We start from the raw sequence: 20,534 nt of genomic DNA on the forward strand, positions 1-20,534 counted from the left end.
TTCGGTTCACATCAAATATTGATAGCTCTATTCTCCAAAACAGTAAATAAGAAAAGAGAAATGCAGCAAATATTGAATATTATTGAGCTGGATGGGAGCTAGTGGTCAGTTTTTTTTTTCGCCGCAAACTGTAAAGAAGAGTAAGTTCAGCCACCATCACGTTTGCCCAGGGAAAAATAAAGACAGCACCACGAACACTGGCTGTCTAGAGTTATCTTAGAGATAAACCGCATCTTTGAGCTGAAACGAGCAAAGTTATTGAAGTGTGGAATTGATTCAATCATTTGATATACATGCTCTGTGAAGGTATTGCAGGATCGGGGCAGACCCTGGGGCAGACACACAACACACTTCAGTGTTTGCACATCCCATTTACCCGGAAGGACATGACAGCAAAGCAGGACTTCTAGACTACCTGCCACTGCGAATTGGATCGGAGTAATCGTTGGTAATGGAATGAATGGATACTTGGTTGGCGATCAAAACTGAAAGAAACACTGGTGCCCATTCTTTAAATAGCCCAGGTTTACCTGTCACACATCCAGTTTTCCACCCAAATCCAGTGTGGGTGGCAGGAGCGAGGAGTGCAAATCATTTTCTTTCTTTTTTTATCTTCTTTTTTTAACTGCTGTTTTGTCAAAATAAGTGTTGCTTGGTGGTTGACTATATGCCAAAGTGAAGCGCAAACCTGTCTGAGCGAACACCAAACTTCCTTTCGTCCTGTCATATCTCACACCTTTCATGACATTCTCACATTCTCCACATCAAATTTCCTCCAAATACTTTGTCCTTTTTTTTGTTTCACACCTTTCCATCTTTTTACAGCCGTCTTCTTTTCATCACTGCCTTTCTATCCCGTCTGCCTTGTCTTTTAATATTCCACTTTCAATCTGCTCCTCAGTCGTTCTGCTCAGTTCAATTTCTATTCAATCCACTGTATTGGCAGGAGTGTTGGATGAGCGGCACCACTGAATCAATTCTATAAAAATCATTAAAAAAAATATCTAGAACATAACAGTGGATGGTTTGCCCTCTGTCATTCTCCTTTTTCACACCTCGTCATGTTTTGCTGGATTCCTCTCTTCCTCTCCTGTCCTTCTTTCTCCCTCTCTCACTCCCTCTCAGCTCTCTCTGGGGGTTTTTCTCCATCACTGCTCAGATTAATCAGCAGCTTCCTGCCAGTGTTTGACAGTTTCCCCCTAGTTGGCTGGTCTCCAAATCAGACCGTGTTAGACACCAGCCCACCGTCCGTCCTGTCTGCCTGCCTGTCTAACTCTTCCTCTCTGTCTCTGTGACATCTGTCTGTCTGCTTTATCTCCAATGGCCATAAGATGTCACTGAAAGTCGTTTGTAGAAGTCTGACAATGATTACTGGAGTCATGTTGTATGAGCAACAAGTGTATATTGTAGATCCACAAAACAAAACAGCTGAACACTGATGTTAAAAGTAAAAAAACTCTATTTGTTTGGGACTATTTAAACTGTTGATTACAACTTATCTGGTGTTTCGGTGACCATTTACACAAGATTAAGTTAAGATAAAGTAATTTACACTGGGTTTTTTATTTTATTTTGAACAGCAAAATCAAAAAACATGTCAGGCTTTGGATACACAAACATATTAGTCATTAATAATTGGTCTGTTTTTAGGATTTCTGCCCAATCCAGGTTCTTCGGAGAAACTGCTTTTCCATTTTTAACCTGTGTACACACTCTTTTGCAAATAATTTGACAACATAAACTATCCAGAATTATGGAATTATCTTGCAGAATTATTAGTAACTACATTCTTATTTCCAAAAAACTTGTGAAGATGTGTAAACTTTAACTAAAAGTCAAATAGCATGCTCTGCAGATTATTTAAACACTACTTCTAACTGACCATAGTAGAATGACAACATATGAAACTCTGAAAATAGATCATGTTGTTGTTGTTGTTTAAATATGTGCTCATTTTGATCCCAAAAGGTGTCAAAGTTGGGACGGAGGAACAAAAGACCGGAAAGTGCGTAAAACTGAAGAAAAAAAAAGAACCAAAAAAAAAAGTCAAACCTGACTACTCTGACTGTACAAAAACATCAAAGAGAGTTTGAGTCTTTTAGAGTGAATATAGAGAATGTCACCCTGTCAAACTTAGGTGAGCTAAAAGTTTGGAATGATATTTCTGGGCTATTTGCTCAGGGATCTGTTGGGGATCATCACATTATTAAAAGAGAACTTTTAACTTTAGTACTAAAAGAGTACTTTAAGTAAAAAGAAACACTGACTGGTCATGATCTGACCTTCAGGTAGCACTGCATTAAAAAGTGTGATTCTGTAGCAGAAATCCTGGACGCAGGAACATTTCCTAACAGTCCTTTTCTTCCATTTATCCAATTCAGGATGACAGGAGCCCATCCCAGCTGGACGTCAGAAGTCAATTACGAAACAAGACTCATGTCACAAGATGCATCAAATCAGTTAATGTGAGCTTGAAAGCAAAAGCTAAAACCGCAGCAATCCGTAGTAACCTCACAAACTAAGCGCTACATTGTTACAGGTGTCATACACCTGTAACATCCTAACCTAAAGGCTTGAGGGCTTTTGTGAGAGCAGTAATAGCTGGAGCCCCAGTAAACACACGACATTTTAAATCATTTTGGCATTACACCTTAATTCTGGATTAATTTTAGCTCATTTTCTGCTATGGTTCATTGCATCTGTGCCAACATCGCTAAGTGAAGAGATCTTTTCGAGAGCAGAGTGCCACTGTTTTGAAAGTTTTCTTTTTACTCTGTACTTCTGCACAGCAACAATCCTCCAAATCATTGTCTGCATCCTTGTCCACCCATGTTCTGTTAAGGTCTCTGCCTGTATGATTACAGTGAGTCAGTGGAGAGTCACCTTAATTTAGTCCGGAGGGAGCTTGTGTCTGCTGCTGAATAGCTGTCTCTCACCTCCAGCCTTGGGTTGCATCTGGAGGCATTGCCTGAATGCTGACAACTGTGAGCACACACAATAATACACAGACACAGACACACTTACATAGACACTAACATGCTGGTTCCATTTTAGGTAGATGTGCAAGCATACGTGCACATACTTACAGGTGTTACTGAATATTCAAACACATTGAATTGCACATTGCACCTGTACACCTACGCAACGGTGTTAATACAAGCATGCTACTTTAAGAGATTACATCCATATTCACTAAAGATGTTCTGTACATGCTTGGACAAATTTGTAGTTTTTTATTTCCACATTTTAGAAACTCTTTTTCTGCCTTACTCTTAGATACCACTCAGCTGGATACCACTCAGCTGTACAGCGACTGTAGCTTCACTTAAAGAATGTCATTGAAAATAAATGTCACCAAATGCATTATGTTTAATTTGCCTGGTGCAGGGGTTCTGAAACATTCTGGAGTCTGGGATCCATTACATATAATACTGATTTAGCTGGTTTAGGCATAGCGCCACACAATCTAATCAAATATTTCTCACTGCTCGCCAGCTAGGCAACTGTCTAATATGCCAAACTTTGCAAAAGCAGTAAAGTTTTGCTGTGATGTATCACAATCATATCAGTTTCTATTGGCCGGGTTTTCATTGGCTCAAAAATAACTTTGAAAAGTTGTAAGCAAATTGTTGTAATATAGACAATATGCTTGTGTTACTGGTGTGAATCTTCAGTTAACCTTCTAGAAATCAGTCAGTGACCTTTTTGTTTTAGCAAAACCACCAGTGAGCAGGGGGGAAACTCCTCTGCTTGCTGGAGAAGTTGGAATAGTTGGAGAAGTTGTGCAACAGTCTGAGCAAATAATCCCACTGCTCAATTCATGCATGACCTCAGTATGCACTTACCTGGTATCAGTTGCTAATTTTAAGCTCCTAAAGTGTAAGGAGATGTGTACTGAATTAAAAACAAAAACAAGACCAAAAACGGCCAAAAACTTAGCACCAGGCTTCAGAACGCTGCAAAGCAATGACATCATGGTCGCAACTCTTCTTCTTTTTCTTTTTCTTTTAAATCTATGACTTAATCTACGATTCGCTTAGTAAAATTAAATGAAAACGGTTAAAAATCTTTAAATTAAACAGCACAAAATTATTCAAATGCAGTAACTGCCATCTGCAGTTTACATTTATGGGACATAGTCTCCTTTCACTAACGATTTTTGTGAAAGAAATCTGTCAGCTATGCCAAGAGGCAGGAATCAGCCTGGTATATAGAGATGAGAAAGTGTCTATCCTATCTCAGCCTTCTCTGCGATGGCAGAGATTTCATTGCTGCATCCTCAGAAATCATCTACAACAGTAAAAGTTAATATTACACTATGACAATAAAAGGCTTTAAAGGAGACATGCTTCTCCTTTCTTCCCCAATTCTATAACCTCTCTTTACCACGGTATGTTTTCTCTACCATCTCCTTTCTCCTCTCTATCTCATTCATCTCTCCCTCTCTACTACTTTAATTTGGTATCACATTAAGGCTCCAGAGGAGAAAGTTAATTACGCAGCATTTTGAATTATGAATTGCGATACAGTTTAGTAACATATTGCCTCATTTCTCATTGCAGACTGAAGCTGCGACTAGATTTTTCACACTTACTTTGCAGGTATCAGAGGTGCCATGTTCGGTGGGATCTTTTATATTAGGTGAATTTTATATTAACTCGATATCATCTTTTGTCAAAGCCTATGTGACAGATGAGGGGTTTCATTCCAAAGAGATATATTATATGAATTAAATATGGAGAAGAGATTGCTGTCTGAAATTCCTCAAGTCATTTTCTTTTCTCAGTAGTAACACATAATAAGCCTATGGGAAATGGCAGTTATTATAATGTTGTAATAATGTAAGAGTAAACAGATGCTGTTTTTGTAATTGCACAGGGCTGTGAGAATAATGGCAATTTCCCCTCTGATCTTAGTCTTTAAAAGATACAGTTTTTCTACTTTTGCCTCTGCGCATTACAAGAGTGGATTCTAAATCAAACAATATGCGACTAAAGTGCAGACTTTCAGCTTTAATTCAAGGGATTTTACAAAACAACGGCTCAACTGTTTAGCATTTACATCCATTTTTATTCATAGTCTCCCATTTTCAGAGGCTCGAAATTAATTGGACAACTGACTGACAGTATCATGGCCAGGTGAGGCCTGTTCCCTTGTTATTTCATGACAAATGAAACAGATATAATATCTGAAGTTAATTCAAAAGAGCGGAATATGAGGTCCGAAGAGATGTCAGTGCAAATGAGGTAAGCCATCATTAGGCTGAAGAAATGAAATTAAACCTACTAGAGAGGTAGAAGAGACTTTAGGAATGACCAAAATCAGTAATCTGCTGTATTTGTAAAAAGAAGTAATGCACTGGCTGACACGCAAAGGCGTGAAAGACCACAGAAGATAACAGAAGTGCTTAAATAGTAATTTAAGTGGTTAAGAAAAACAGCTTCACAACATCCAACAAAGCCAAGAACACTCTCAAAGAGGTAGGCGTGTCATTGTCACCAGTGGAGGTAAAGAGGGTCTACAACAAGGTGCAAACCACCTACAGTTACAGACAACAACAAACATTATTTGGACAAATAAAGCCAAGATCAACTTGCACCAGAATATAACGAAGAGAAAACTATGATAAAGAAAAAGTATAAAACATTATCTGTCGGACAACACGGAGGTAATGTGACATGGATGTGGAATCAGCCCATGGGTCAATGATGTCACTGCTGATAGAAGCAGTGGGATGAACTCTGGAGTGCACAGGGTTATTTTCTCTGCTCAGATTCAGCCAAATGCTGCAAAACTGATTAGACTTCACAGTGCGAATGGGTACTGACACAAAGCGTACTGCAAAAGCAACCCTTATATTTAACATGATGCTAGCTTGACCTGTTAATTTTGAGCCTCTGAAGATGAAACAGAACAAAAAAAAAACTTCAGTCAAAAACTACCAGTCCATAAAAATGGACATTTAAAACCAAAATCGTCTCCATGATAGGATCTGGATCTTTAATGTGTCAGTCCACTGAAGTTTTACTCATTAAGCTTTCAAATTAAGATGCCATGACAACCCACTGTCTGCTTTAGACCACAGGAGCAGTCTGCGGGCCTCTCACTCAATACCCAGTTTGTATAAATTATTACAAGTATGAACACAGCTCCTCGTAAAGATGAGTGCGGATTTGTCGTGAGATCAGACTCCCACATTTACACTCTATACTGTTCCTGAGCTCCTCTCCCACCCTCTTTCTCTCCCCCAGTCATTTACATTTATATTGAATTAGAAACCATGGTGGAGAGCGAGTGGAGGCAGCCGAGACTGATTATAATGGGAGATTACGGGCCGACTGCACCACCATTATGTTGTGTAATTACAAAGAGAGAGAGAGAGGGGAGGGTGGGGCCGTTGGATTCCCCAGTTGCCAGGGTCTATTTCATTTAGGGAAATAATGTCTCGCTGCTTTCCCCTCCACTTATTCCACCTGTAAATATTATAGAGAGCTGAATCCTTCCCTCTTTTATGCCTGATTTTATGGGTCATGATTTATGGGAGACAAATATCAGACAAGGTGTTAAGGGGGATGTGTGAGTCGTCCATCGGGCGATTTATCGCTGCATCTCGATCTGCTTTTGGCTTCGTTTGACTGCATCGATCTGATGTTGTAATGCATGTAGGAATCCTGGTCATGCACTCAGGAAAATACCTAATGACCTCAACATAATGGAAAGCTCCTTGGAAATAATCATGTGTTGTATTTCCCTTTATAAAGTGATGTGGGAGGGAGGTTACAGAAGAGGTGTAGAGTTTATTTCCTGTACTAAGAGAATAGTAATAGCCAAGAATGTGTTGGTCAGTTAAAAAGGAAATTACAGAAGACACAAATAAAATATCCCTCCATAAAAATCCACTGACGGTTAAGCTGAATTTAACACACAGTAAAGACCTGAAACCCAAACAATAAAACTTTAACAGATTAATGAACAAGATTTTCCACCCACTCTCACCAAAGGAAACTTTATTTCAGTTTATCTATGTGGCACTTTAAAGATTATAGGGTTAAAAAACATTCAGAAAAAGAACATTTAGTCCTTTATGAGTAAGAAGGGGTGTATCTGTGCCTTCTACCTTTCCTTGTCTTTTTGAAAATCCTGGCTTCGTGAGTTCAACACAAGTTTGTAGCGATGCCCAATAATCAGTCAATCATTAAACATGAATGATTTAGTCCAGGGGCATGAAACCTGAGTGAAACTTTAACTTGCTGATTTATTTTTTTACTTCACGATTGTCCTGAATTTCCCTCAAGAACTTCATGTGATGTCTAAACAAATAAACAAAACAAAAAAATAAAAAAGAAGGTCCCCATCTGACACACAGTCTTGAGTCTTTAAATGATTCCCCTCTGTTCTTATGATGAATGTGGACATATTGTTACAAACTGTTCACAACTTAAGCCAACAAGCTATGGAGTTACAACTGACATTTAGTGCCAAACTGTGTACTTTCTAGTCCTTACCAATTACAGTCCACTGTTTAGAAAGTTGCTTGTCATCACGCCCACTTGCACTGCATATCTCACAACTTTTTGATTCCATCTTAGTCTGTAAGAGATCCCCTGCTCATTATAGGAAACAAAGCAGAGGCTGTCAGCATGCATAGCTCACCATGTTTAATCTGAGTGTATGAAAAGATAAAGCTCTTGAAATCTGCTTTAATTAAGAATTTAAAATGATAAAAACTGATTCCAAGTATGTGTCATGTGTGATTTTGGTAGCGTCTTTAAGCATACGCACTTATCTCTGCAATGTTTTTGCACTAACTCTTCAAACATACTGTTGACTCTGTAAACTATTCATATGAAATCCACCAGCCCGGCTGTAAAAGAGAGATGCACGTTTAATCTCATCTTGAAGATTAAACTATCATCCAAAGAGAAAACTTAGCAAAGGACACTTATTCAGACATCCAACAAAACTAACAACAATATTCTGCAAATGAGTACTTTCTGTAAGGCTAACTTCTAATACTGTGTAGCACCGTTATCTGTTGTACTATCTAGCTGATGTACAGTTACATAGATTTCAGAACATTTGCTTTGATTGGGCGTCATTGTGGTGAAATCTACGAGGCAGTGGGACAGCTGATTAAATGAGAAAATGAAATGAAAAGCAGAACAAAATAACTCTTTTAATTACATTGTCAGGCATTTTGGCATTGATGGGTACAGAGTGGGAATAGCGCCTAACTTAATTCTATAAGCGTCAAATCACATTTATTCAAACCCAATATAATGAATTTCATTCCCAAATTGCCTCCAGGATCATGTCTTATAGTACCTATAAGCAAGTTTTCTTATTTGTTGGGCTTAAAAGAGCAAAGCAGGGCTTGATGTAGGACATTCCTGGAACACCTCTACTGTCTCCAAGAAGAGACAATGGAGAATCAAAGCAAAGTCCTCAAAGGTTTCTGATAAAAGCCTGAAGTGGTCAAATACTACCAGCATGCAAATGTTTGTTTGTTTTTTAAAGCAGCACTCTTCTGCTCATCCAATGGACATATTTCCTCTTACAATACACTAGCTTGTCTTTTCAAGCTTGTTGTGCTCATGTAAACGATATATATGTGTGGTTTCTACTGACTAATGCACACAAATTGCTACATAGACAAACTACCAAACATGAACACACTTTTAATGAATGAGCAAACGAAGCAAATGAGCCAATAAACCAATGAGCTTCTCAGAGAAGGCTAGTTCATAACATCTCTGTGTACCCGTGAACCCACTGGACTACAAATCAGAGTATTTATTTTATTTAAACATAGCATTAGTGCTGCAGTTTAAATAATAATAATAATAATAATAATAATAATAATAATAATAATAATAATATTTTTGTAAAGCAGTTCTCATCTTATGTGTTCAGTCCATGGGCCTGCTGCAAAATTCCCTTAAAACAATTGCAAAACTTTCTTAATGTATTCCCAAATATACATATGAAACTTCATTAACTACCCTGTTTCAAACAGTTTTTAAACTGCCCATAGTTCAACTTTCAGGATTAATGACAGCAACATTAGCCATTCGACCAGATAGTTGTTATATTTGAGCTTAAAATTAATAAAGTTACAAAGCGTGATTATCCTTAATAATACTCAGTCTGACAAACACTGATAATCTTGGATTTTTAATTATATATTCACAATGTGCCAGCCTGGGTATGAGGTGACTCAAACTGGACAATGGCCCCATCTAGTGTTTGGTTTGTACTATTGCTTGTAAAAGACCGGTTTAGTCTTTACCAGGATTTTTGGAGCTGTCATTATTTTTCTCCTATAAAATAATTCGAATTATATAGAACTGGGTTATGTTCATATATGGCACTAATATACATGGGTTGTTTGTTGAATGGGCTCAAGCAGTACTGACCCAAAGAAAAGAAGGTCCTTGTTTTAACCTGCAAAATATCTAAGAAAGTGACACGAAAATGCTGTGTAGTGACAAAGACATTAACAACAAAGACAACAAAGAGCAGTAAAACCACAGAAACCTTTTCCCCCACAATCCACACATGCCTATCAAAAGTACACGTGTGAAAATGTGAGTCAGTCAGATGTGGTGGGAGATGTAAAGATGCGATAGGTTTACCCAGTCAGTTTCGAATTGAAAAGATATACTGTAAAGTACAGCATGAAATAAAGTGACAATAATAATGTGAAAAAGAACATAAGATAAAAGGCACAGCAGTACTGAAAGCAAGCTTTAAGTGACACATTTAAAATGGGTGATAGAGGATCGTGTCAAAACACTGACGCGGATGAGCGAGCTCAAGACTTTTATTTTGAAATCTTCCTTAGTACGTACAGGAAGTAAACAAGTTTTATATCCTGTATGAGATTCTCCTGAACTTTTACTTCTGTATGTTTTGTTATTTTGTACTGTTGATAACTTCACGCCAGCTGGAGCTATGAGCGCCATTATTCCTCGCATAGAGCAGTTGTCTGCTAGAGTGGTTCGGGTTTTGGGCTGTAACCCGGGACCGATGACTCTGCAGGGAACCAACACTTACCTGGTCGGCACGGGCAAAAGGTGACTCTAGTCGAGCCAGTAGTGACGTTTATCATTTTCCCAAAAGGAAACATGAGTAAATGTGTTGTCTGTTTAGCTCATGTGTATTTGAAAGGGACTAGCTGGCCAAAAACTTGACACTCCTTTTCCGTGCAATTTCTTAGCTTGTAGAAATGGGCGCTAATGCCAAATTCCATTTAAAATCTTTTAACTTGAGCATTTTCGCGCTTCTGGATAATAAAGGTGACAGATGGAACAAAGCTGAAAGTGTGAAATTAATTGCCAGGGTCTTTTTGTTTCTTTGGCATATACTCAATATAATAAATAATAATAGTTTGGAGTAATATTTAACAAAAATAGTAGACTACATTTGCAGTGAAAAGGAGCGCTTAGTTCTCTGTAATGTGAATAAAACAGCTATTAAACAATAGCCAACTATAAGACAGAACAATGGAGTACTCATCGGTAGAGTTGGAATATATGAATATGCATAGTTACCTTTAAAACCCTTTGGGTGAATATATAATGAGCAATTATATTCCAGACGGGTGCTGATAGACACGGGGGAACCTGCTGTGCCTGAATACATCAGCAGCCTGAAACAGGCACTGAAGCAGTTCAGCACCAGCATCCAGGAGATCATCGTCACACACTGGCATCACGACCACACAGGTGGAGTAGAAGATATCTGCAGGGACATAACTGGTGAGCCCCTGAATGTGTGGGCATAGTTGGGTTACTTCACCGTTCATCATTACTGTATTCGTGAAATCTAGCTAAAAGCCACCTTCTAATGAAAAATCTGTTATTAGTTTAGTGAATCAAAAACTGCCAGTACTTTTTCGGCTTAGAAGACTCAGTGAGTCAGTATTCATTTCTTAGGGTTTTTTTTTTATCTTGCAGGTTCTGAGGTCCGAGTCAGCAAACTGCCTCGCTCCAACAAAGCAAGAGAGACAGCAGGAAGCAAAGACTACAATTACCTAAAAGATGGAGATGTTGTTGAGACGGAGGGAGCCACACTCAAGTCAGTTCAGTTTTTACACGTTGTGAATTTATAAAAGAGCATTAAAAATACATCTGTCATAATATACACAGAAGAACAATAACTCAAAGACTTTTTCAGGGTGAAAATGTACAAACCAATATCATGAAATCTGCTGCAGTACCAACAAAAAATAAAATTTGTTAATATTCCTTTAGCTATGGTTATTATCATTCTGCACACTGACATGGCTTTTGTCTGAATCTACAATCAGACAATTGAGCAGAGAGCCATTTCTTTTTCCCAGAGTGCTTTTCACTCCGGGCCATACTGATGACCACATGGCCTTGGTGCTGGAGGAGGAGCGGGCTATCTTCTCTGGAGACTGCATCCTGGGCGAGGGCACGGCCGTGTTTGAAGACCTCTACGACTACATGAAATCTCTGCAAATCCTGCTGGACTCGGAGGCTGACCTCATCTACCCTGGTGAGCAAGGATACGCTGATGCTTGGCCCTCTGTTTTATTTCGTAAAAAACCCTCTGGATAATGTTTTTTCCCCCCTCAACCTGTTTGCACACAATCACACAATCTTGTGGTACATCATCACTACACCAGTGAGAAATGTATATTTTAATAAAAAAATGTAGGTAAGTCTAGTTTGATACACCATTCTGCAGACCCCATGCTGTATCACAGATCATCGTCTCCATTATATTAGATAATGGTGAATTGTTTTTCCATATTTATTGCGAGGAGTGTTTCATGACATTGTTATAAGTTACTCTATGACTTCCACTTCTAAGATCCGCACCTATTCACTCACAGAAACGCCTCGAATAATTCTTTTTTTATTTTTAAACCAGTGAATATTTACCTTATTTTCAAAATAGCTGCCAATAAATTGTCCGTTGATCGACTTTACTTGTTTCAGAGCTACCGGCTGTGCTTCTTTGAGTTCTGCCTCTCTGACGTGCATTCATTTAACAAAGTCTTTCCGATGACTGGAGAAAAAGCTTGCTGCTGCTGTTCTCTGTGCAGGCCACGGACCTGTGGTTCAGGATGCTGGCTCTAAGATCAGACACTACATCAGTCACCGGGACCAAAGAGAACAACAGATCCTGGCAGCCATTCAGGATGGAGCAGGAAAGCCTTTCAGTTCCATGGAGCTTGTCAAGATTGTGTACAAGGTCAGGAAAAACCTTCTTTTCCTTTGATGCTGTTTACAGCTTGTTGTCAAAGGTAGACTGGGTAGACTTTTACCAGTAATTCTACCATCTTTGACCATGGAAGCAATCTAATCCCTTCTGATTACATTCTAAATGGGCTGGCACTGCTGTACTTGTCTGATCTTGTCGATGTTCACACTCATTGCAGAGCATTTGTGTCTGCTAATCAGATGATCGTCAATATTACAAGATATAGACTTAAAAAGAGAGAGGTTAATAATAACTCGGAATTAAATGCAGAATTAAACGGTTTCTTGAAATGTTTCTGTTTTATTAATGGCTGCCTGTGAAGCACTTTTCTCAGCTCTGGTGGTTTAGCATGTGCTATACAATTGACTTTGACCTTGACCTGATCCCATACAGACTCATCTGTTTTGAGGCTGGATCACAAAAAAATGACACTGAAACTTGTGTTGCTTTTCTCTCAGGACACACCTAAACACCTGCACCAAGCAGCTAATGTGAACCTGGTTCATCACTTAAAGAAGCTGGAGAAAGAAGGCAGAATCAGTCTGGGTATGGTCTCATTTACTTCCTTTACAAATAAGTTCCAGCAGATACTGCAATGATTCAAATATGATCCAACAAAATAGACGTATCTCACCATGTTGTTTTTTTTAATGCCTCAGCTCTGGCAGCAGCTCTTTGTTGCTGCTGGGAAATTTCTGCTCATTTGGTACAAAGGTTTGCTTGGACTCAAAGAAGGCCTGATTAGATTTTGGTGACCAAAGATCAAAGTCTTTGTGACTTCACATCCATCCTATTCTTTCGAACGTGATATATCAGGAATATCTAGGGAGGGAGGAACATGATTATATCAGAGATACGTGTTCTCTTAGACTCGTAGATGAACTGATAAGAAATCGGTGGTCAAAGTTCAAGGTAACTGTGACCTCATGAAACCAATTTCTGTCCTGTAACAGATGAGTCTGAATAGACAGGTTGTAAACTTCAACATGCATGGTGAGCAGAGGTATACGACTGTGAGTTGGTAGTTTTAGTTACTATACTTTAGGACTGCAGGTTAATTATAACTGTGCTGCTGTCATTTAGAAAATTTGGCTGTGACACAAATGTAAACCTTTCTTTCCCGCAGTGAACGAATCTTCACAGAGCAGTGAATGGAAGAGTAATCTGTGACGTCCACTGACAGTGAGATGAAATGGAGCGTTGGGCTGGGATTTTCAAGATCAACAGCTAATGATTTTTGAATGCGAGATGATTGCTTTCAGCGCTATGTTTGTGCTGTACACCAGTGCTGATTGAGAAATGTTCTAGAGGAAAAATCTGTTGTATTAGTCACACCAGTTGCTTCAGATATTTCACAACTCAAAACACACAAGGCACAGAAAACAAAGGGACTCACCAGGACTGAGCTGCAGCCTGTGTTATAGTTAAACAAGGCTAAAATTTGCCTCAAGGTCAGCCGCCTGTGGCCGCATGAAGAATGAACCTCATCCTGAAGTGTGATCAGAGTGCTACACTTCCCCTCTCTCTCCCCCCCCCTAATTAAAACTACTTAACTGCTTCTATGTCTTCTTTTTTTGAGTTGAGGCTGTTAAAGTGAGCTTTTTGTGTTGATTTAAAAATAATTGTCAGCATTGTCTTCCATTTAACAATACTTTCTTGTCATGTAAGTGGGATGAGTAGGATTTATACAGTATAAAATGAATGTACTGTACTTTATTTTACTGAGTTTTGTATATAATGAAGCCCAGAAAGTAAATAATCTCATAACATTTGTCATTGAGTTGTTATTTATGAGGCTGGCACTTCCCTATCATAGGTGTGTTATTGCAATATCTCAAGAAAGGTTTCATGTGGGTAAAAGGAAATTCATTGCTTAACTGTTCAGCTGTTTCTGGGTATAGAATTTTTTTATGCAGGCACTCTGTTAAGAAAGATTTGCCAAATAAAGCATAAAGTGTGTGTATGGGAATGGGAACTGGGGAAAATAAAACATTTTGGTGCTTTCCCAGACTGTTGACCGTGACACAATGAGAAATCTAAATAGTGATGTGTACAGAAATATATTTATATTTTATATCCAGCTGTTTTCTCCCTTTGCGAACTTTAAGCCGTCTGTCTTTTCAGTCATGTTAATGAATCTCTAAACTTTGTACTGGAAATGCTGCACACATTTTCAGTCAGTCGCTAGGTGGCAGTATCTCTTAATTTTATGGCAAAATTCATCGTACCATGGTCAGTTACAATAATTTGCATTATAATTGTTCTAGTTTTTTAGAAACTTGTTTTAAAAAAATATTATATGTAAATATGCGTTGGAATACTGTGAAAAAAAGGTTACAATTAAACTGTGAGTGAATTATGTACATGGACCTCCATGTTTCCCTTTTCAACATTTTGCTCATTTGGGATTCAGTTGTGTCTTTACTGAAAATCTCTCACCTTACACTAAAAAAAAAACTACAGTGCATAACTAATGCAGGACATTTGATGGACACCTAACACCTATACGGTGTATTGTGGACAGAAATATAATTGTAGGTTTAATTTGTGAAATACACTTTCACATATATAGGCCACTGTCAGAGCGTCTAAATCTTAGAACTGTATGAGCATTGGCATTCACTAAGTATTGGCAAAGGGAGAACATTTATTTAAGAGACTACAGGAAAATATTTTGTAAGTTATTAACTACACCCTACATACTACATCTGGAAGCAGCAGTGTCAAACAAGGGGGGCAGAACCAGCCTGCAAGAAAGAACCGATCTTGCTCACTGGATTGTTTGCAAAGTTTTAAAATTTCAGTCAAGTTATTCATAATTTCGCACTGCAATACCTGGTGAGTCACTGTCAACAAAGTTCTAATTATAGATTAAAATACTACAGCTGTTTAATTCCAAGAACTCTTACTTCATGTCACCTGTTCTGGTCTCAAACTTTAGGATTATGGGACTTTCTGAGTTGCATCAAAGATGGTGGAATTCCTAATCTGTTGACTATGACTGTGACGGCCGGTTTTTGTCTTGTTTTATATTTTGGCCACCCCCATTTTTTTATATTAATTTGTAATTTAGGTTATATTAACTTTCTGTTGTCTTATACAGCTGTTTAAATGCGCTTTATAAATACGTCTTAATTAATTATTTGCACATCTGCGTTAAACTGTAATGCACACGTAATACAACATATTGCTGAAACTGCGTTTTTAAAAGTATCATACGTCGTTCACCATTTGTTCTATAAATGTGAATGTTTCCATAACGAAAAAGAAAAAAGGGACTTTATATGGGTGTCTTATTTTGGTGGTTTACTTTTCTTTTATCGCAGTCAGAACTGACAAAACAAAAAGTCACAAACTATCTCACAAATAAAATAGAAATAAAAATTGCATTCAGGGCTTTTAGTTCAGTTTTCCCTTTGAATAACTAGCTGACGGGAGTTTGCGTGCACGAGTGAGGCTGAGAAAGGGCGAACTGCAGAGACACCCAGCTCTGCCGTGTGGTAATGAGATGAGTGGAGGTGGGGGTGGTGGCGGTGGAGACGGAGGAGGGGGGTCTACTGGTAAAGATAAACAGCCGAGCCGAGGAGCCTCTGAGCCAGATGAACATGGCGGCTCCGGTCCAGGACGCCGCTGCCGCTCCGTCCCGCTGACCGACATCTCCCCGACGACATCCCGCACGTCAGGCACCCACGGTCTCCCAAACTCTCAGGTAAGTTTCCCGTCATTCTCTTGACCCCCACTTCTCCCGTTAGTCCCACCTCCAAAAACACGTATTAACGTAAGGGCTCGTGCAAAGTGTCCACTAATTTAAATCGAGTTCTATACTAAAATGATGTGCATTTGTTGTTGTTGTTGTTTCATGTTTTTTTGTTTTCCTTCATGGCGGTTCTACATTTTTATTGGGTAGTGAAAATATACCACAGGGTTAATTAGTTGATTACAGGAAATAACGTTATGTTCGTCCAGTATTTAAACGCGCAGGTCATTCATCCGTGTTCACGAACCGGGTCTGACGGCGAGTATACTTCGCTGTGTTTATCGGCCAAATCGGCTGATTGACAGCTATCACTACTGAAACGGGGTTTCGGGCGAAACTAGCTCGGTGGATAAAAATGCTAATTTCCGTTGGTAACCTGCCAAATCCACGACTAGGGTTCAAATGTTCGGCAGAAGAAGTGAACGCAGATTGGCTCTGCTGTTTGTTTAAGATGTTTAAGCAACCGTGTTACAACGGCACAAATATCCCAACCAGGACTTCGCCGTTTAACTTTTAACGGTTAGCTGTTTAAATCCCCTCTTCCTGATCGAGAGAAGCGACAACTGCTGGTTTATGTGAACCTCCGCTGCAGCCACAAGCGTTCAGTGCTCGCTTGTTGCTCCTGTTAAAGTTTCATGTAACCACCCATAATTAAACCCTCGTTGATCACAGATGGGTTTATCAGATTAAGACAGACATATAATTGTTTAACAGTGAACATTTTATGATATTCTCACACTGGTTCATATCGCTTTGACTTCCTCAAGCAACTCAGGCGTCAAGCAAAACAAACGCAATCGTACACTTCCGGTTTGTAGTTTCAAAGTAAAACCAGAGACGCTCTAAAAGAGCTGTTCCACTTCCTATTACTAATCCCATTGAACAGAAATTGGCTGAAATTCTGCAGCGGGCCCACATAAATTATTTTATTTTTGGAAATACAGAACAAAGATCTAATATTTGTTTAATGTTCAGACTCTTATAAAACAACTTTTATGTCCTTTTCTCATAAAAACACTTCTGTTAATACATGCTAAGTAATTGTTTAGAATTTGTGGCACTTTACCAAATTAAAACAAGTTGTTAAAAGCAAAGTCAACCCACAAGATACATTTTAAAGTGTGTACAAGTAGCAGCTGGTTGTGGTGGTCAAAGCTAACTGCCATCAGGAAATAAAATTTTCTGCTTTTGTTTCAAGTTTCAAGCCTGAAACTAACATATCAGCTACAGTGAAGCAGTTCACAGCCATGTACCCAAGTCCCTCAAATACTTATTTCACTATAATTAACCCATAAACAAAGACCATAATGGAAATGTTAGAAGAAAAAATGTTTAACCCATAAAAAATTGCTGGGATACCTCTATAGGATGCTATCAGAGGTCCAGAGAGCTAGTGTTCTTCAATATATTAAAATTTCCCTGTTTTTGTTGTTAATTCAGTTTAAAGATACAATTGTAGGTAGTTCATAACTTATGTTATTTCATGATGGTATAATTCCAGCATTTAGTAGAATGATGTCACAGTTTAAATGACTGTTAATAATAGATTTTTAATAATTAAAAAACAAGTGTCTTTTCCTTTTCTTCCATCTAATTTGACATAGTTTATCAGCTAGCTCTACTGTGTTGTGAGGGGATGCTTATCTCTCCAGAACGTGTTTTTTTTTTTTTCAGGTTTGAAGCTGCAAGCAAACAATAATAAAAAGGCTAATTATCTGAAAGAACATGTTATTTCAAGTGATATTATCGTTTTAGTCCAGTGGGAATAGTCGTAGGTGAAAATCCATTAGAGACTGGTAGATGGATAGAAACTACTGACATTATTATCGTCATCATTTTTTTTTTTTAATGTATTTAAAGTCATAACAGGCTATACTCTGTAAAGATGGGAGGACGTCTGCTGGTTTGTCAAGAAGGGCGTTGTGTGATTTGAGACCAGGCGTTTAGGAAATGAGGGATATTTACATCAAATTGCGTCTTTTTTTCATGACATATGATCCTCGAGAGTGCTTTCACTTTTGCTTTTCCTTTGTTATATGTGTATGCTGTTAAAAAGCCAATTTGCAAAGCAAAAGCCAAATGATTTGCACTTTAGAGTGGCCAAGTTTGAGATATTACAATCATCCCTCTTATATATTCAGCAGATTGCTCCTTTTTGGACTACATAGCATGTGTATGTATGCTAACAGGACAGCATAGAATGAGGAGTGCGGCTGTGACAAAAACATGTCGTGCAGGTTTACGCTGCAAAGAAACACTCACAGCTCAGAACGTATTGTCTTGCAGTGAGGTGGGCCTTTTTAAATGCAGGTATAAGAATTTGTCTTTATTTGCTGTTGTGCTGGTTTCTCTGTGTTTGCTATTGTGCAGGTATCTTACTACAGGAAACCTGTCAGTTTGCCTACGTGACAGGTGCCATCTGATTCCTCTGGAAATGTTATCTTTGAGGGCTGGGCTTATGATTTTTTTTTTTGGGCTCTTTTAGGCTTATTTGCTCTTCCCGGCACCCCAAACTGAACTTTGAAAGGGATTGCAACATGTAGGCCAAGTGTTCAGGTTCTGTTTAACCCTTCTTTTTGTACCTTTTTTTCTCTCTAAGGGGTTAAGAGGCATTATGCTATTTATGCATAGAAACAGTTAGGCAGCACAAAATACTATGCATGCTTTGTTTTAGTCAGGGATTCACCTCTATCTGTTTGCTCTGTGTTTTTGTAACGTTTTTATTACAGTTACAGAGTAGTGTCTTGTCTGATTAAATTCTGATACATTACAATACAATGTTCAATGCCAAAACTACCTTATAGTGCTGCAGCAAAGTGCAGGAATGTTCTTAAGTCCAAGATCTTAACACAAATTTGGCAGCCTGCCCAATGAGGGATCCTTAGTGGCTTGAATTCACTAAACCACATGAGGGCTCAAATAATGTCCTGACCAATGACGGCAGCAGCAGGAGAAGGAGGAAGGGCAAGGCTTGACTGTGCATTTCTCCTCAGTTTGTTTTCTATGACGTTTTATCCTGGGACAGCAAGGAAATAGATTCACACATTTAAATCATAGCCATCAATCCCTGATGTTATCCTGGTCTTGGATTTAAAATAAATCTAGTCCTAATTTAATGTCTTTGTGAGTGAATTAAATCAGATATAGACGTGAAAGTAGTGACAGACTATAAAATAAACATGCCAAAATTGTAGCTGTAGCAAATTCAGGTGGTGAGCACTGGGTTCCGTATCTACTTAAGAGCAAACGTTGCCTTCAGTGTTTCTCACCCACAAGCTGATATTGTTAATTTGGGAATGATTTAGGGGGGTATTTAAATACCAGCACAACTGGTTCATCTGTACATCTACTAGTATTTACCAAGGGGTGTATGTGTGGGTGTGTGCATGCTTGTCGACTTATCTGTGTTTGTTTATGTCTGTCTCCTCTCTCTGCCACCAACTTATCAGACACACTCTGCCCCTGGCTTTCTGTCACGTAGCAGAGACAGTCGCCTTCCAGGTCTGATCCTCCTGAGACCAAGTGCTCTAATTAACCCACACACACACACACACACACACACACACACACACACACACACACACACACACACACACACCCATGTCACTGACTCCCCTGAAAGCTTCCTGTGGTGCCTGAAAACCATAATCACTGTAATATTCCCTCAGCAAAATGAATCTGCAGGATATTGTTACAGTATCTGATGATAACATACGTTTTACTTCTAAATCAAAGTGCATTGACTTGCAGATTTGAATACAAATTATCTCCTTAAACATTACTGAATAATAGGAAGTAACATAAAAGAGTCTTAGAATAGACTTCATATATGAGCGTTTAAAAGGTCAGACGATGTATTGGCTCATGCGCATTTTTTAAGTTCTCTTGAATAAGTAAGAGACGATGCTTTAGATTGCAAAATGTTTAAGGCAGCCTATTGTGTACAATCTTTGTAATTGTTACACAGTTTCTAAATTAGTTCTTTCTTATCGTGCTAGATGTGACATACGCCAATACTTTATATCTGCGATAAGCTAATATCAGATGATATCAGCTAGCCAATTCACTGGTTTTTATCATCTCTGTTGACACATTCAGTAGGTTATTTAACAAAGTTCTCCTTTTATTTATTTTTGTCCAACCATATTATTTTATTTGACCTTAATGTAAACAGTGAAAAGCCTTGATAAGGGTACTATATAAACCAGTGCAAAATGGAGCACTTTTCAGATTGGAGAGCTGTAGTGAAAAATAGGTCTCCTTTTCCTTCTACAGCATTTGGCAGTATGTAGTGATATGGCTTTGTTCTGCAACATTCAGATACAGTGCATACACGATGGGAGCAGCAGCACCCTGACAATAGACATAACACTGATTGATGCAGGTATTGTAGATTCCACACTGACAAGCATATGAAGGCCTTCCTCGGCCTGAGTGACAAGAAGTCATGTAAAAAAGGATGCTTTTGGGTCCATGCTTACTGGTTCCATATGAATTAAGAGGGTAAATAGCAGCCAGATGCTGCTAATAAAATATGCTTCAT

At 38.6% G+C, this 20,534-nt stretch overlaps 2 protein-coding genes across 5 annotated transcripts in view; both read left to right on the plus strand.

The window, feature by feature from the left end:
* Window positions 1-9,852: 9,852 nt before the first annotated feature.
* On the plus strand, window positions 9,853-14,244 carry lactb2 (lactamase, beta 2). 2 transcript variants are annotated; one of them, XM_040038517.1, is made up of 7 exons: window positions 9,853-10,076; window positions 10,600-10,727; window positions 10,959-11,079; window positions 11,345-11,523; window positions 12,077-12,225; window positions 12,693-12,780; window positions 13,361-14,244. In XM_040038517.1, the coding sequence occupies exons 1-7, from the start codon at window positions 9,955-9,957 to the stop codon at window positions 13,402-13,404; spliced, it is 831 nt and encodes a 276-aa protein (XP_039894451.1). In that variant the 5' UTR covers window positions 9,853-9,954; the 3' UTR covers window positions 13,405-14,244. The 2 variants fall into 2 exon arrangements, with proteins under 2 accessions (XP_039894451.1, XP_039894450.1); XM_040038516.1 differs by having other exon boundaries at window positions 9,854-10,076; window positions 10,600-10,760.
* Window positions 14,245-15,806: 1,562 nt separating this feature from the next.
* LOC120737674 (nuclear receptor coactivator 2-like) overlaps window positions 15,807-20,534 on the plus strand; it is a 54,418-nt gene continuing 49,690 nt past the window's right edge. For 2 of the 3 annotated variants that reach the window (XM_040038508.1, XM_040038511.1), the window contains exon 1: window positions 15,807-15,943. The gene's annotated coding sequence lies outside the window, so the exon portion shown is untranslated. The remainder of the gene's footprint in view (window positions 15,944-20,534) is intronic. The other variant, XM_040038512.1, reaches the window with a different exon arrangement.

Source organism: Simochromis diagramma, unplaced genomic scaffold (genome assembly GCF_900408965.1).
Source record: "Simochromis diagramma unplaced genomic scaffold, fSimDia1.1 OVJJ01000247.1, whole genome shotgun sequence".
NCBI classification, from domain to species: Eukaryota; Metazoa; Chordata; class Actinopteri; order Cichliformes; family Cichlidae; genus Simochromis; species Simochromis diagramma.

Bases quoted from the DNA above. Each gene is read 5' to 3' on its own strand.
- lactb2 (XM_040038516.1), top strand. From the start codon at position 9,955: ATGAGCGCCATTATTCCTCGCATAGAGCAGTTGTCTGCTAGAGTGGTT. The intron at 10,761-10,958 runs GTGAGCCCCTGA...TTTATCTTGCAG, and splicing joins TATCTGCAGGGACATAACTG to GTTCTGAGGTCCGAGTCAGC. The intron at 11,524-12,076 runs GTGAGCAAGGAT...TTCTCTGTGCAG, and splicing joins GGCTGACCTCATCTACCCTG to GCCACGGACCTGTGGTTCAG.